This window comes from Coenobita brevimanus, chromosome 63 (assembly GCF_032717465.1).
Source record: "Coenobita brevimanus isolate Jiangsu-jjx chromosome 63, ASM3271746v2, whole genome shotgun sequence".
Classification (NCBI taxonomy): Eukaryota; Metazoa; Arthropoda; class Malacostraca; order Decapoda; family Coenobitidae; genus Coenobita; species Coenobita brevimanus.
In genome coordinates, this window is record NC_137016.1 from 40,968,831 (window position 1) to 40,981,747 (window position 12,917).

General features: G+C 41.3%; 1 protein-coding gene across 1 annotated transcript in view; it reads left to right on the plus strand.

Moving 5' to 3' along the window:
• The window catches only part of Pi3K92E (phosphatidylinositol 3-kinase 92E), a 42,294-nt gene extending 30,308 nt beyond the window's left edge, over positions 1-11,986 (plus strand). The window contains exons 12-22 of the mRNA XM_080276067.1: positions 174-455; positions 1,367-1,549; positions 2,529-2,659; positions 2,927-3,070; positions 4,527-4,651; positions 6,373-6,520; positions 8,360-8,548; positions 9,680-9,822; positions 10,096-10,415; positions 10,870-10,989; positions 11,563-11,986. Coding sequence (XP_080132193.1) covers positions 174-455; positions 1,367-1,549; positions 2,529-2,659; positions 2,927-3,070; positions 4,527-4,651; positions 6,373-6,520; positions 8,360-8,548; positions 9,680-9,822; positions 10,096-10,415; positions 10,870-10,989; positions 11,563-11,682 — 1,905 coding nt within the window. The 3' untranslated portion in view covers positions 11,683-11,986. The remainder of the gene's footprint in view (positions 1-173; positions 456-1,366; positions 1,550-2,528; positions 2,660-2,926; positions 3,071-4,526; positions 4,652-6,372; positions 6,521-8,359; positions 8,549-9,679; positions 9,823-10,095; positions 10,416-10,869; positions 10,990-11,562) is intronic.
• The last annotated feature ends 931 nt before the right edge of the window (positions 11,987-12,917 follow it).

A 12,917-nucleotide genomic window follows, 5' to 3' on the forward strand; every position in this document is an offset into this window, starting at 1 on the left:
ACAGGTTATGTGCTTTGTTATTCAAGCATTCATCTTAACAGATTTTCGAAAGTGTAATTACTTGTAACACCGGAACCCCCCGTACTGCATTTTCACATTCTTGCCAGAATTAAATCTCTAAATGTAAAGCCTAGATTTTTCAGTAATATACTTACATCCTTATTAATTTGCAGGAATTGTACAAAAACCCTATAGCTTGGGTGAACACAGCCGTATTTGACTACCGGAACCAGCTAAAGGTGGGACCTATGTCTCTATATGCATGGAAGGTGATGGAGGACCAGGCAGGCGATGTGATGCCCAACCCACTGGGCACTCTTGTCAGCAACCCAGACCATGACCAGGCCATTACGTTCACCCTCACTGTCCCACGATTCAGACCTTCTCACACCATCATCTTCCCTTCTAAGGACAAAATCATCTCCACTGCACAGGAAAACCCCCAGAGTGATGAGGTAAGTGACCAAAAATTGAGGAAAGTACCAGACATGTGAAGTAGATACAGTAAAATAGTAAGTGGACTTTTGTTTGTCTGTACGTGGGTAGTGCTGTAGTGTCACTGTTGAGGATTCCATTCTAGTGTTTTTTTGTTTATTTATTTAATTGTCGATTTTATTTATCCATCCATCCATCCATTATTTATTTATTTATTTATTTTATTTTTTCAAATTCAGAATACTGTACTGGTATTTTAGATTTATTGTTCTCCATGATGGTGAGGGTCTAACCTTTCAATATGGTGATGCTACAGTTTAATGCTAGTGTTTGAGGCCCCGTGTGTTAGAAATTTTCCTTGCTCCACTAGCAAAGCTGGCTCAGAGTCTTTGTGTCTTCAATCAACAATAACCTTTTTGTTTATTTGCCAAGGACATTCATTATTGCTTCCAAATAAAGGTGAAACCATGTACATTATAGATGAGGAAGTCTTGAAATAGCAGTTGATGTAAAGAAGTTTTGGCCTCGATGGCTCATGTGACCCTACTAATGCATGAGGCTTAAATTTTTCTTGCTACAATCAGACTCTTTATTTAGTTTAGGAGAGTGTCTTTGTTTTGGAAAGATTAATGAGGGCTGTATCTAACCCCTTCATTTAGAAGATACATCTCTTAACTGAATAAAAGAATAGAATAAAATGGGCCTCACCATAGAAACAGGTACAGTTGTATATGTCTGTCATGATGATGAATGAAAAAATCCGTCTTATTATAACCTTTCCTTTTCTGTTTGTTTTTTACATTGTTGTTTGCAAGTAGAACAATCAGGAATGCTTATTAGCAAATTGTTGTTCCAAGCGAAATAATCCAGTATGCATAATATCAAATAGATGTTATACGGAGAATGATTGAGTATACATTATCTTTACCAGCAAACATCACCAACACCAGCCATGATAGAAGAGATCCGGCAGATAGCGGAACGCGACCCCTTGACAGAATTACATGAACAGGAGCGCAAACTGTTGTGGTCGCTGCGAAACTTTTTGCGTCAGGAAATGCCACATCTCCTGCCCAAGCTACTCCAGTGTGTTGAATGGGATAATAAGGCAGAGGTACGCAGCAGGTTGTTAAGGTAGGATGGGGGGGTTAGGTTAGGGTTAAACTTGGCTAGGACAGGACAAGAGAGGAGGGAGAGAGAGGAGTTGTTGGGTCAGGTCAGGTCAGTTGGTGTGTGAAAGGCTAGTGATTAAGAAGTTAACTTGTTCACTAAGTTCAATGATTCCTTAAGATGATGTCTTTAGGTGGTGCATACAGCAGACTGAGGAGGTTTGAACGTAAGAGAATTTGTGAGAGTAGCGTGAAGTGCTGTACCCAAGTGAATATGGGAGAGCCATAATGGTCAAGCTAAGGAAAATATGGGATTTGGTCCTAGGGATGGCAGACTTGACTGGAATGTGGCAAGAGATTATGGCACTTGGAAAACAGTCATTAGATGAAAAGGCAGGCCAATGCAAGTATAGAACACTACCTTTCAAAGTGTGTGTGACGATTTCACATAAAAGAAAGATGACAGAAAAGCATCATCTGGCTGAAATGAGGCATGCATCATAGTATCTGCAAGTGATAAGCAAGGTGGTATTCAGAATTAATTTCCTTGCAAGTATTATAGTATTAAAGTCAAAGGTGAGCCTCTGCAATAGTAACAAATCCTCTTACACATTTGAGACTTCTTAGTAATTAGTTAGTTTTGGTCATTTTTTCATCTTACAGTCCATGGCCACCAGCATTTTGAGGATTCTGTAGGAGAAAGCACGTCATTTTCACGTATGTATGGGGTGGCCCATATATAACGCTCCTCCACTCTTCCACGTGCTGTCCTGTGTGTTCTGGGGATGGCTTAGGTAGTGCTGTCTGTGTCTAACTTGTGTCATTTATTTATTTCATACACCCAGTGCCACATCCAGGCCCAGATCATTAGACTGAGCTGTCCCCGGAACACACAAGGTAACATCAAGTGAGTTTCTAGTGAAGTGCGTTTTATGGACTACCATACATAGACATGTAGTATTGTAGTGTGTGTGGTGTTGGCAGGTAGCGGAGATGGTGTCATTGCTGGAGGAATGGCCTCGGCTTCTTCCCGACCATGCCCTGGAGCTCCTGGATTATGCTTATGCCGAGCCTGCAGTTCGCAGTTTCGCCATTGAGTGCCTCACCCCCATGAGGTATGCAGCCCCATTTGTTACTGTGTGTGTGTGTGTGTGTGTGTGTGTGTGTGTGTGTGTGTGTGTGAAATTGACTTGTAGATGTATAGAATTACTGAGTTGTGTGCAGTACTTCTATGTGATAGTTATCTTCCTGTTGTGCATTGTCTTTGTTTCCTGGGATATATCTCACCCATCCATTGGTGGGAAAATAGTGCATGATGATGATGGTGTTTGTGACAGTTTTGATTATGTCCTCTTAATGATTCTTTTTTCTTTTGTTGGCAGTGATGATGACCTACTGCTGTATCTGCTGCAGCTAGTCCAAGCCATCAAACATGAGAATTACCTGTACTGCCACCTGGTTGAGTTTCTGCTCACCCGAGCCCTGAAGAATATGCGCATTGGGCACTACTTTTTCTGGCATCTCAGGTTAGCATGTGTGCAGGATCCATGTTATCCATTATGATCCCATACAAAGCCTTATTAGTTGATTAATGATTGCCTTTTTTGGTTACGTGATTGCCCTCATGCAAGTCTACATTCATTTATTTGTTCCAAGATGGTATTTGTACTCATCACTCTTGGGTGTCAGTGTCAGTGATGTGCCTCTTCCTTAGTGATTTAAGTTTGCTCATAAATGCTCTCTTGTATGTATTTTTTTGTGGTAGGTGGGGGAGCTCACCATCCACTCACTTGTTGTGGTGCTGTTTTGGGTGTCTGCCCTTTCCTTCCTTCATTCCTGGTCTGTCTTTTTTCCCTTCATTCTTTCCTCTTCCTTCTGCCTACAGGTGACTTTGTACTCTTTCTTCCGTCTTTCTTTCCTTCAGTCTTTCCTCTTCCTTCTGCCTATGGGTGACTTCACTGAGTGGTAAGCCAAATGGTTTCCTGTACACCAGGAAACCATTTACTATGTTGGGTGGTAACCATATAACCAAATTATGGCACCTGGTGGTTTAGTGAGTAATTAAGGGGCTCCAGTTGGATTGAGCAGGTGCAGGTTTATATCCAAGGGGTGGCTGGGGCTTATTGCTCACATAATGCCACTCAGGGATGAGTGAGGCTGGTCACTCTCATCTTAAATGTCAGGACCAACATGCCAAGCCCCAGCCTCCTACGCTCCTCATGGGGCAACATAGGATTGGATGATAGATGGATGAATAATAATAATAATGACATTTAAATAGGAGCATAAGGGCCAGGGGCTAGGCTGCTCAGTCTGGACATTTAAGACGAGGGTGATGTGGTTACCACCCAGCTTAGTAAATGGTTTCTTGGATTAAAAGAAACCATTTAGCTTGTCACTCAGTGTAGAGTCACCTGGTGAGAGAGCTTAGAAATTGTATTAATGAGACAGGCAGATGTAAACCATTATGGAAGAGGCGCTAGAAGGCCTCTCAAGCTGTTGAGAATACAGTCTCGGGTCTGCTGTATATTTGAGAGAATCTAGCAATACAGAGAGAGAGAGTAGGAAGTGAGAGAAGTGATTAAATAATGAAATGTTTGTGGATCAGATCTTTTCAGTAAGACAGATAATGGGGAAAACATGTGAAAAGGTAGTAATAAATAGGAGTATGAGTAAGTAGTAGTAATACGGTACTAATTACAGCCCTGAATTCATCTGAAATGCAAACCCAAAAGTTTGCGGAGTGGAGTTCTTTGGCAGCCCATCATCATCCTTTTGGGGGACAGGGAGGGAGATAAGGGTTGTTTGAGTAACTGGACAGTTGAACCACCCAGTTATATTAGTGCCACTACATGAAGGCATTCCATTCCAGCAACATGTGAGAAGGTAATAATGGGAACAGCATATCCTAAATTACCTCCTTCAAGGTGTGAGGTCTGAGGCAGGGCTACCATAATCCAGCCCCTATTCTTTTCATTCCAGGTCTGAAATGCATGTCTCGTCTGTTTCTATACGCTTTGGGCTGATACTGGAGGCATACTGCAGGGGGTCATTAGAACACATGAAGGTGCTTCTCCGACAATTAGTTGCCCTCACCAAATTCAAAGGTTAGTAGGTTTCTATTCTCGCACTCATTTATGTTTCATCCTTGGGCTACCTTTTCTTCTTCCTACTGCACTCAGTCCATATTAATGTTCTAGGATATATGGAGGCAAAAAGTTGTATAATGTGAAATATACATCTGGTTCATGACTGAAGAGTTCAAAACACAGAATGATCATATCTAACCTCAAAACTTCATTAATGAATCTTGAGCAGTTATAAACAGAGATTATGCTGATGAATGGAATATAAAAAATTATATAATTAAAAATTTGTGGTAGGTGGGGACACCCATCATCCAGTCATTGTAGTTCTGCCTTATAGTCTTTCCACTGAGTGACAAACCAAATGGTTTCCTGTACACCAGGAAACCATTTTACTACACTGGGTGGTAACCATGTAACCAAATTGTGACACCTGATGATTTAGTGGGTAATTAAGGTGCTCCAATCAGATTGAGCCTGCGAAGCTTTATACCCAAGGAGTGGTTGGGGTTTATTGCTCATGTAATGCCACCCAGAGATAAATGAGACTGGAAAGTATTAAGAATATATGGAGTAGATGGGAAGTTGTTGAATGCTGTGAAGAGTATGTATGATGGTGCTAAGGCTGCAGTGCGTGTGGATGGTGAACTAAGGTAATTTTTCTCTTTGAAGGTTGGGTTGAAACAGAGATGTGTCATGTCTCCATGGTTGTTCAATCTGTACATGGATGGGGTAATAAAAGAGGTACAAGGTAGGGTAGTGGATGTTGGAGTGGCCCTGGTGAGAGAGGATAGTGTTTGGAAACTCCCTGTACTGTTGTTTGCAGATGATACTGTGTTGTTGAGTGAAGACGAAGGGGAGCTGCAAGGCTTGGTGGATGAGTTTGGGAATGTGTGTAAAAAATGGAATCTAAAGGTGAATATAGGGAAGAGTAAAGTGTTGGTCCTTGAAAGAGGTGAAGCCAGTGAATGTACAGCGAGGTTGGATGGTGAGGAATTGGAAAATGTGAGTACGTTTAAGTACTTGGGTAATGTGATGAGTAAGGATGGAGGTTTGGAGGGTGAAGTGCATGAAAGGGTACAACAGGGAAGAAAGGTTGCTGGTTCTTTGAAAGCAGTGATAAGAAACAGGGAAGTGAGCATGGAAGTGAAAAAGTTTCTACATGACAGTATTGTGATACCAACTCTAACGTATGGAAGTGAAGCTTGGACGTTGTTGGAAGGACACAAGTCAAGAGTGAGAGCAGTGGAAATGAGTTATTTAAGAGGAGCCTGTGGAGTCACATGGAGAGACAGGCGGACGAATGAGGATATAAAGGAGCGTTGTGGTGTGGATGTGGATGTGATAGGAAGCGTTATGAGAAACACACTGAGGTGGTTTGGCCATGTGGAGAGGATGGAGGGTGAGAGACTGACGAAGAGAGTGTATGTGAGTGAGGTGGAGGGAGGGGGAGGCTGAGGATGAGATGGAGGGTTGGGGTGGAGAGGTATATGAGAGAGGGGGGTGTGAGTTGGGAGCGGGGCAGTGAAATGGCGGGGGACAAGACGACGTGGAGGCGATTTGTTTGTGGCCACCCCAAACGGGATTGAGGCGTCTGGCAATAGATAGATAGACTAACTTGCCCAGCCCCGGGCTCCTACGCTCCTCATGGAGCAACACAGGACTAGATGATGGATGGATGGATGGAAAACCTACCTTATCCTTAAGTGGAAAAAATATTAGAATAGTGACGATGGTTGCAGAGATGCGTGGGCTGGTGAACGACAATCGATCAATGCGAGACCGAGCTGACCGGTTGATGCGGGAATACATCACCAAGCCTCACAACTTCGCATCCCTCTCGGACTTCCTCAGCCCCATCGATCCCATGTACAGGATTGACAAAATCAAGTAAGGATAAATGGACTTAGGCTTTTTAATCCATTCAATCTGGTGACATCCTGTATTTTTTATTTTATTCTGGCTATATCAAAATAATTTTGTTCATCTTATAGGTGCAGTAGGATCTCGCCTATAACGACTTCAACAATAACGTTTTTGGCAATAACTTTAAGTTAGAATAGATACCCAGTTTCTATAATAATGTTTGGATTAGTTAGAATAGATACCCAGTTTCTATAATAATGTTTGGATTCACATGAGCAACGGTTATTTCACAAATGCCAAGTTGTTATACTACAAATATGTCCATAACAAGATGAGGAATGAAACAGACAAACAAGAAGAGGTGAAGGAAATTGCCAAAAATGTGAGCAGTAGCGAGAAGGAGATAGAGGATCGTCCCTTCACCACCTCCCCTGACTCGCCCACCGCCGTCCCCTCCACCTGCACAGCCCCACCTGACTCACCTGCTCCACCTGGCATACCTGCAACCCCGATCATAATTGCTGTTGCTGTATTCTGGAAGAAATATAACATTCAACTGGCTGTAAATTTCTTCGCCAAAGCCTGGAATGATACAACATTGGCAACCGTTAAACAATCGTGGTCTGCACTCCTGCCACAACTCAAGTCTGTTGAGATGGAGAGAGAGCAGCCATCAGAATAAATGACTAATGATTGGATTTGTAAACCAGATTTCAAGAAAATGCCAGAAACAGTATCACAGCTTGAGTGAATGTCCGCCATCAGTCACTCATCACTCGCTTTCTTTCACAACGCCACCCAGCCGAGGAAGAACAACAGAGGGGTTGAGTAAATGATGACATTAATGACATTGGGGACTTTCCTGAAGATTTTGACTTTGTTGGGTTTGATGATCTGTTGACGGAAGTAGGTGACTGTGGCACTAGAGGCAGGAGTGGGGACGAGGCCAGCAAGGGGTCAGGGGGTACACTGCAGTAGCCTCCGTGCACAGGCCTCGAAACAATCATCATACCAAACACCTTATTAGCTTGTTTATGGTGAGTTTTATGTTACTCATGATAATTTAACAACTAATCTTATTATTTCAGAAAAAAAAGTAATGATAGGAGGGCTGCAAATGGGAAAAATGGTAAATGTCGTGGGGTGGCAGCACTAATAAACCCATTATACATGTATTTTAATGTCATGCAAATAACGTTTTCGTTAATAACGGCATTTTTCTGGCACCAATTTGACTTTATTGGCGAGATTCTACTGTGTTTATTTTGTATTGAAAGAGTGAGTTAAAGCTTGCTTATATCTTACCCCTATACAGTATGTACCCTTCTTACTCTAACATGGCCTCAAATTGATGTCTCTCCATACAGAGTACCAAGTTTTAGCCGCAGATTAACATCATATGATGCTAATCATGCATAAGTGCTATAGAAATGATGTAGAGTCACAGTATTGTCCTACTCTACCACTGAGCTGTGTGAAGCAAGCTGCAAAAGGACAAAAATCTTGGCCAGTTTAAGGTGAAAGGACGACAGTCTAGCAAGTCTCCTACACTAAATAAAATTGTCTCAACAATGCTTGAAAGTGTCAGTTGAGGTTCATGGTCAGCCTAATAACCCCTTTTTATTAGGACCCTACATTAAGGAGGAGTATTTTCAGTCTTTGGTTGCAGTGAATAAGTAAACTAGAAATTATTGTATTTCATTATTACATTACAGTACCATAATATGGTACTGAAATTTTGTTGATTAATTTCCCATCTGGTAAGTTTTATTTTCCTTGCTTCCTGCCTTATGCTATCATTAGATAGGGAAAAAGAAAGTTAGGATGATGTGTCATGATGATGATACTAAAATGTGTGTTAAGGTCTGAAGAATGCAAGGCAAAGGACAGCAAGATGGCACCTTTGTGGCTGGTGTTTGAGAACAGCGACACATACGGCAAGAGTATCTACCTTCTGTACAAGTACGGTGACGATCTAAGGCAGGACATGCTGACCCTCCAAATGATTCGTGTGATGGACAAGCTCTGGAAGGACAATGGAATGGACCTCAGGCAAGTTTATTTTCCATCTCCTGATTTCCCATTGTGCTGTTGATTCACTGTCTTTAGCTTGACTTTGTGTGTTTAGATGTGGGGAGGGATCTTAGGCAAGTTGATACCATGTATGTTGAGCTAATGTTGTGCCTTGCCTATATATGTTTAGGCATGAAAAGGTGGATGAAATTATTGGTGCCTGGTAGCAGAGCAGTGAAATAGTGGGGAACAGGGTGACATGGAGGCAATTTGTTTGTGGCTACTCCTGACAGGATTAAGGCGTCTGGCAGTAAGAAATTCTGAGTTACAGATAATTTTACCCTTATTTTATTTAAGATTCTTGGCATTAATCATGTTCCTGTTATGTGCTGTTTGTATTGCCTTGATTCCAGATTCCCCCAAAAGGTGAAGTTGAAGAACGATTATGAGTTGGGAGTATCTGTAAACATTTTCCCATGTTTGTAGAGTGTTGTCTGAAACTTCTTTTATATATATATATATATATATATATATATATATATATATATATATATATACACACACACACACACACACACACACCTAATCCTGTGTCGTCCCATGAGTAGCGTAGGAGCCTGGGGCTAGGCAAGTTGGTCCTGACATTTTAGGTGAGAGTGACCATCCTCACTCATCCCTGAGTGGCAGTAAATGAGCAGTAATCCCCAACAACCCTTTGGATAGAAACCTACTCAGCTGGAGCGCCTTAATTACCCACTAAACCACCAGGCGTCATAGTTTAGTTGTGTGGTTACCACCCAGCATAGGAAATGGTTTCCTGGTGTACAGGAAACCATTTGGCTTGCCACTCAATGTAGACAGAAGGAAGAGGACAGAAGGTAAGGAAAGAAAGACAGACGGTAAAAAACAAAAAGTATATAGTAATGCAGCAGTCCTGTGCTTTGGTTCCTTGTAATTAAGGTTGTGAAAGAATGTAAGTGAATGGAGTATTGCAGCAAGATAACTGTGCCACTGTGGAATAACTTTTGACATTCTTTTTGGTGTCGTCATCTCAGACGATTGTATCCTCTGTATAAGGGAATACACCATACTGTAAGGTTTTGCTAGTCAATTCTAGGAATATATTTTTATATACGGGTATATACTTACGTAATACAAACCTGCCTACAGAATGAACCCGTATAGTTGCATGTCAACGGATAACCGTGAAGGCATCATCCAGGTGGTTCTGAATGCTGAAACCATTGCTAATATTCAGAGACAAAAAGGAATGTTTTCAGCAACTTGTGCCTTTAGGAAAGGATCTCTTTTAGGTAAGAAACATTAAACTGCAATACTTGTAATTCAGGCTAGGATGCTGTTGTAAGAGAAGTTTATTGAATTTATCTGAGCAGTATTTTTTGTGGCAGTAATCATTATGTGCATAAATTGAGTTTCTAGAATTGTTACAGGAACTGTATAATGCTGTCAGTGAAATGTGTGTGGTATACCCATGAAATAACCTACCTGTAGGTGGGGTCACATTTATACAGTAGAAGTATGTTGTTTGAATCACTCATTGACAGTAAGTAACCATACTCCCACAGCTTGGTTAAAAGACAACAACCCGACGGACGTGTTGCTCAACAAGGCCATTCATGAATTCACCTTGTCCTGCGCTGGGTACTGTGTGGCCACATATGTTCTGGGCATCGCTGACCGCCACTCTGACAACATTATGGTCATGAAGAATGGTCAGCTCTTCCACATTGACTTTGGACACATCCTGGGTCATTTCAAGGAGAAGTTTGGGATTAAGAGAGAACGTCAGCCATTTGTTCTTACCCACGACTTCATCAATGTGATCACCAAGGGACGGCAGACTCGCTCAGAGGAATTTGAGCAGTTTAAAGGATACTGTGAGAAGGTATGTCGTCAGAGTGCTCACTGTTCTGAGTTTGAGGGTAGCAGTGTTTGTTTTTCATTTTCATTATTAAAGACCCCAACATAACTTGCATGCGTCGGCTTTGGTCACTTGAAGGCGTCTTTCCATGCTGCTCGATCTCTAACAGCCTCCTTACTCAGTTCATTATCCCTGAGGTCACCCTCAGTGACCTCATCCCTTGTCTATTTCAGTCATGTTTATGACTCAGATGTGTTCTGAGTAGTTTGAACAGTTGAAATGATACTCTGAGAATGTATATTATTAGGGTGATCAGTGTTTTGAGTTTATTGTATGATTTACGGGTATCATTGTCTGAAAGTATTAATGATTCACCATGCTTAATATTCTGCAAAAAAAAAAAACTAAAAGTTGATTATGCTTAAATGCAACTTGGGGAGGGTGAATTAAAGTATTTACTGCACATTCTCTTTTTCAGGCTTTTCTTATATTAAGAAAGTATGGATCTTTTATCATCTCACTGTTTGCCATGATGATCTCAACGGGTCTGCCTGAGCTCCAGAGTGAGAAGGATCTCAATTACCTCAAGGAAACTCTGGTACGGCCTGTGTTAGCGTTTGGACATGACCTCTTTACTGTGATATCTCCTTTCTTTCATGCTTGCCAGATGATCTCTTTCACCTTGGGAGAAACTTTTTGAGCTGGAGGAGTCAGATATAGCATAAATTTATTAACCTCTTGAATACAAACAACCTTTCCTGTTTTGAATAAACTCTTCTGGTAGCTAGCAGAATAAAGTAAAAAGTACATCCTCAGGCTATAAGGTTAGTATATTGTGACTATTTTTTTTTTTCCAGTCTCCTTTAGAAACTTAGAGATCATAACGGATATGTATAAATTGTAAGTACCATTCCAACACAGTAATAAATGCCCATGCAACTAGGTGATTATTCCATCTTAATGATTCTGTTACTTTAGATTTGTATAGACATCAAGTAATGGGAGTGTCATTGGCTGTATTGGCCAGTCTCTGTAAATTTATATCATTTATCATGTATAGTAGGCTAGTACTTCATTTTAATTATTTTTCATCATCCCATCCTTAGGTGGGAAGAAAAGGTTGGAATAGTGATGATGACGATACTGTATTTTTCTGGAACTTCATTTACAGAAACTGGACCTGTCAGAAGAAGAGGCACGAGACCACTTCCGTTCCAAGTTTGATGAGGCGTTGGCTAATGCTTGGAAAACTTCAGTCAACTGGGCCTTCCACTCTGTAGCCAAGAAATAATGCACTCATGTGGTTATGCAGGCTTTTATATATAGCTCATTGCATTAGGTGAGTTGTTCCTGGGTAGTGAATGGGCCTCAGATCCACAAACACACATACAACCAACTCCCTGTCTTAACCCATTCAGTTCAGTGATGTATTTTTCATTTCATTCTTGCAGTCCCCAGACAGTTATGCTTACTTTATGATACACTTTTCAAACTGGAGGGGTTATAGACAGCCCTCATTAACCCCCCCAGTACAAGAGGTCCTTTGTAAACTGAATACATTTGTCTAGCAGTAACAAGAATAAAATACAAAAATACATCATCGGACCTTGGTTGAATATGATTATTTTCCTTGGAAAGGCAAGGAGAGGATAGTTCAGGAATTTCCCATATTTCTTGTTCTTCCTTCACATGGTGCTTGAGAGGGATGCCCTGTGGCGGCACTGATAGAACCAGTTAGCTCCTCTGCTGGGTCTAGATATCCCCTATACACCAAATGGTGATGGTGGACTAAGTGATGAGGGCAGCTTCAGCCTGCAATCTACTGGGTTCAAATACTACTACTGTACTTGTATTGCTGCAAAGCAGAATTCAGGTTATGACAGGGAGTAAGTATGCTTGTGGATCCAGGCCCAGATATGAAGAATAGTACTAAAGGTCATACAGTATTCAGTCTTTCTGTGTAGAGCATTGGTATACATTATAATCATGATCATTGTGCATTATACATTTCCAAAACTTGATTAGGCAGCACAGAGCAAGTATATTACAGGAAGTCCTTGTTATATGGTGCGCGCACACACACACACACACACACACACACACACACACACACACACACACACACACACACACACACACACACACACACACACACACACACACACAGAGTGGACTGCCAGCACAGAGCAAGTATATTACAGAAAGTCCTTGTTATATGGTGCACGTGCACACACACACACACACACACACACACACACACACACACACACACACACACACACACACACACACACAGAAAGAGTACTGCCTGTGTAGCCTGAATCATCATCATTGTCATCATGTATGTTTTTTGTATTTTTATTTTATTTTATTTTGTATTTTTTATTTTTTTCATCAACTTGACTGAGCTCTATGGAGGAAGGTTAATGTAGTTTTTGATGTAGATATAATTGTTAGTTGGCTTATCCTGTCCCAGTACCTGTGGTTATTCTGAATGTTTTGGTCATGTCATCCTCACCTTTAGTG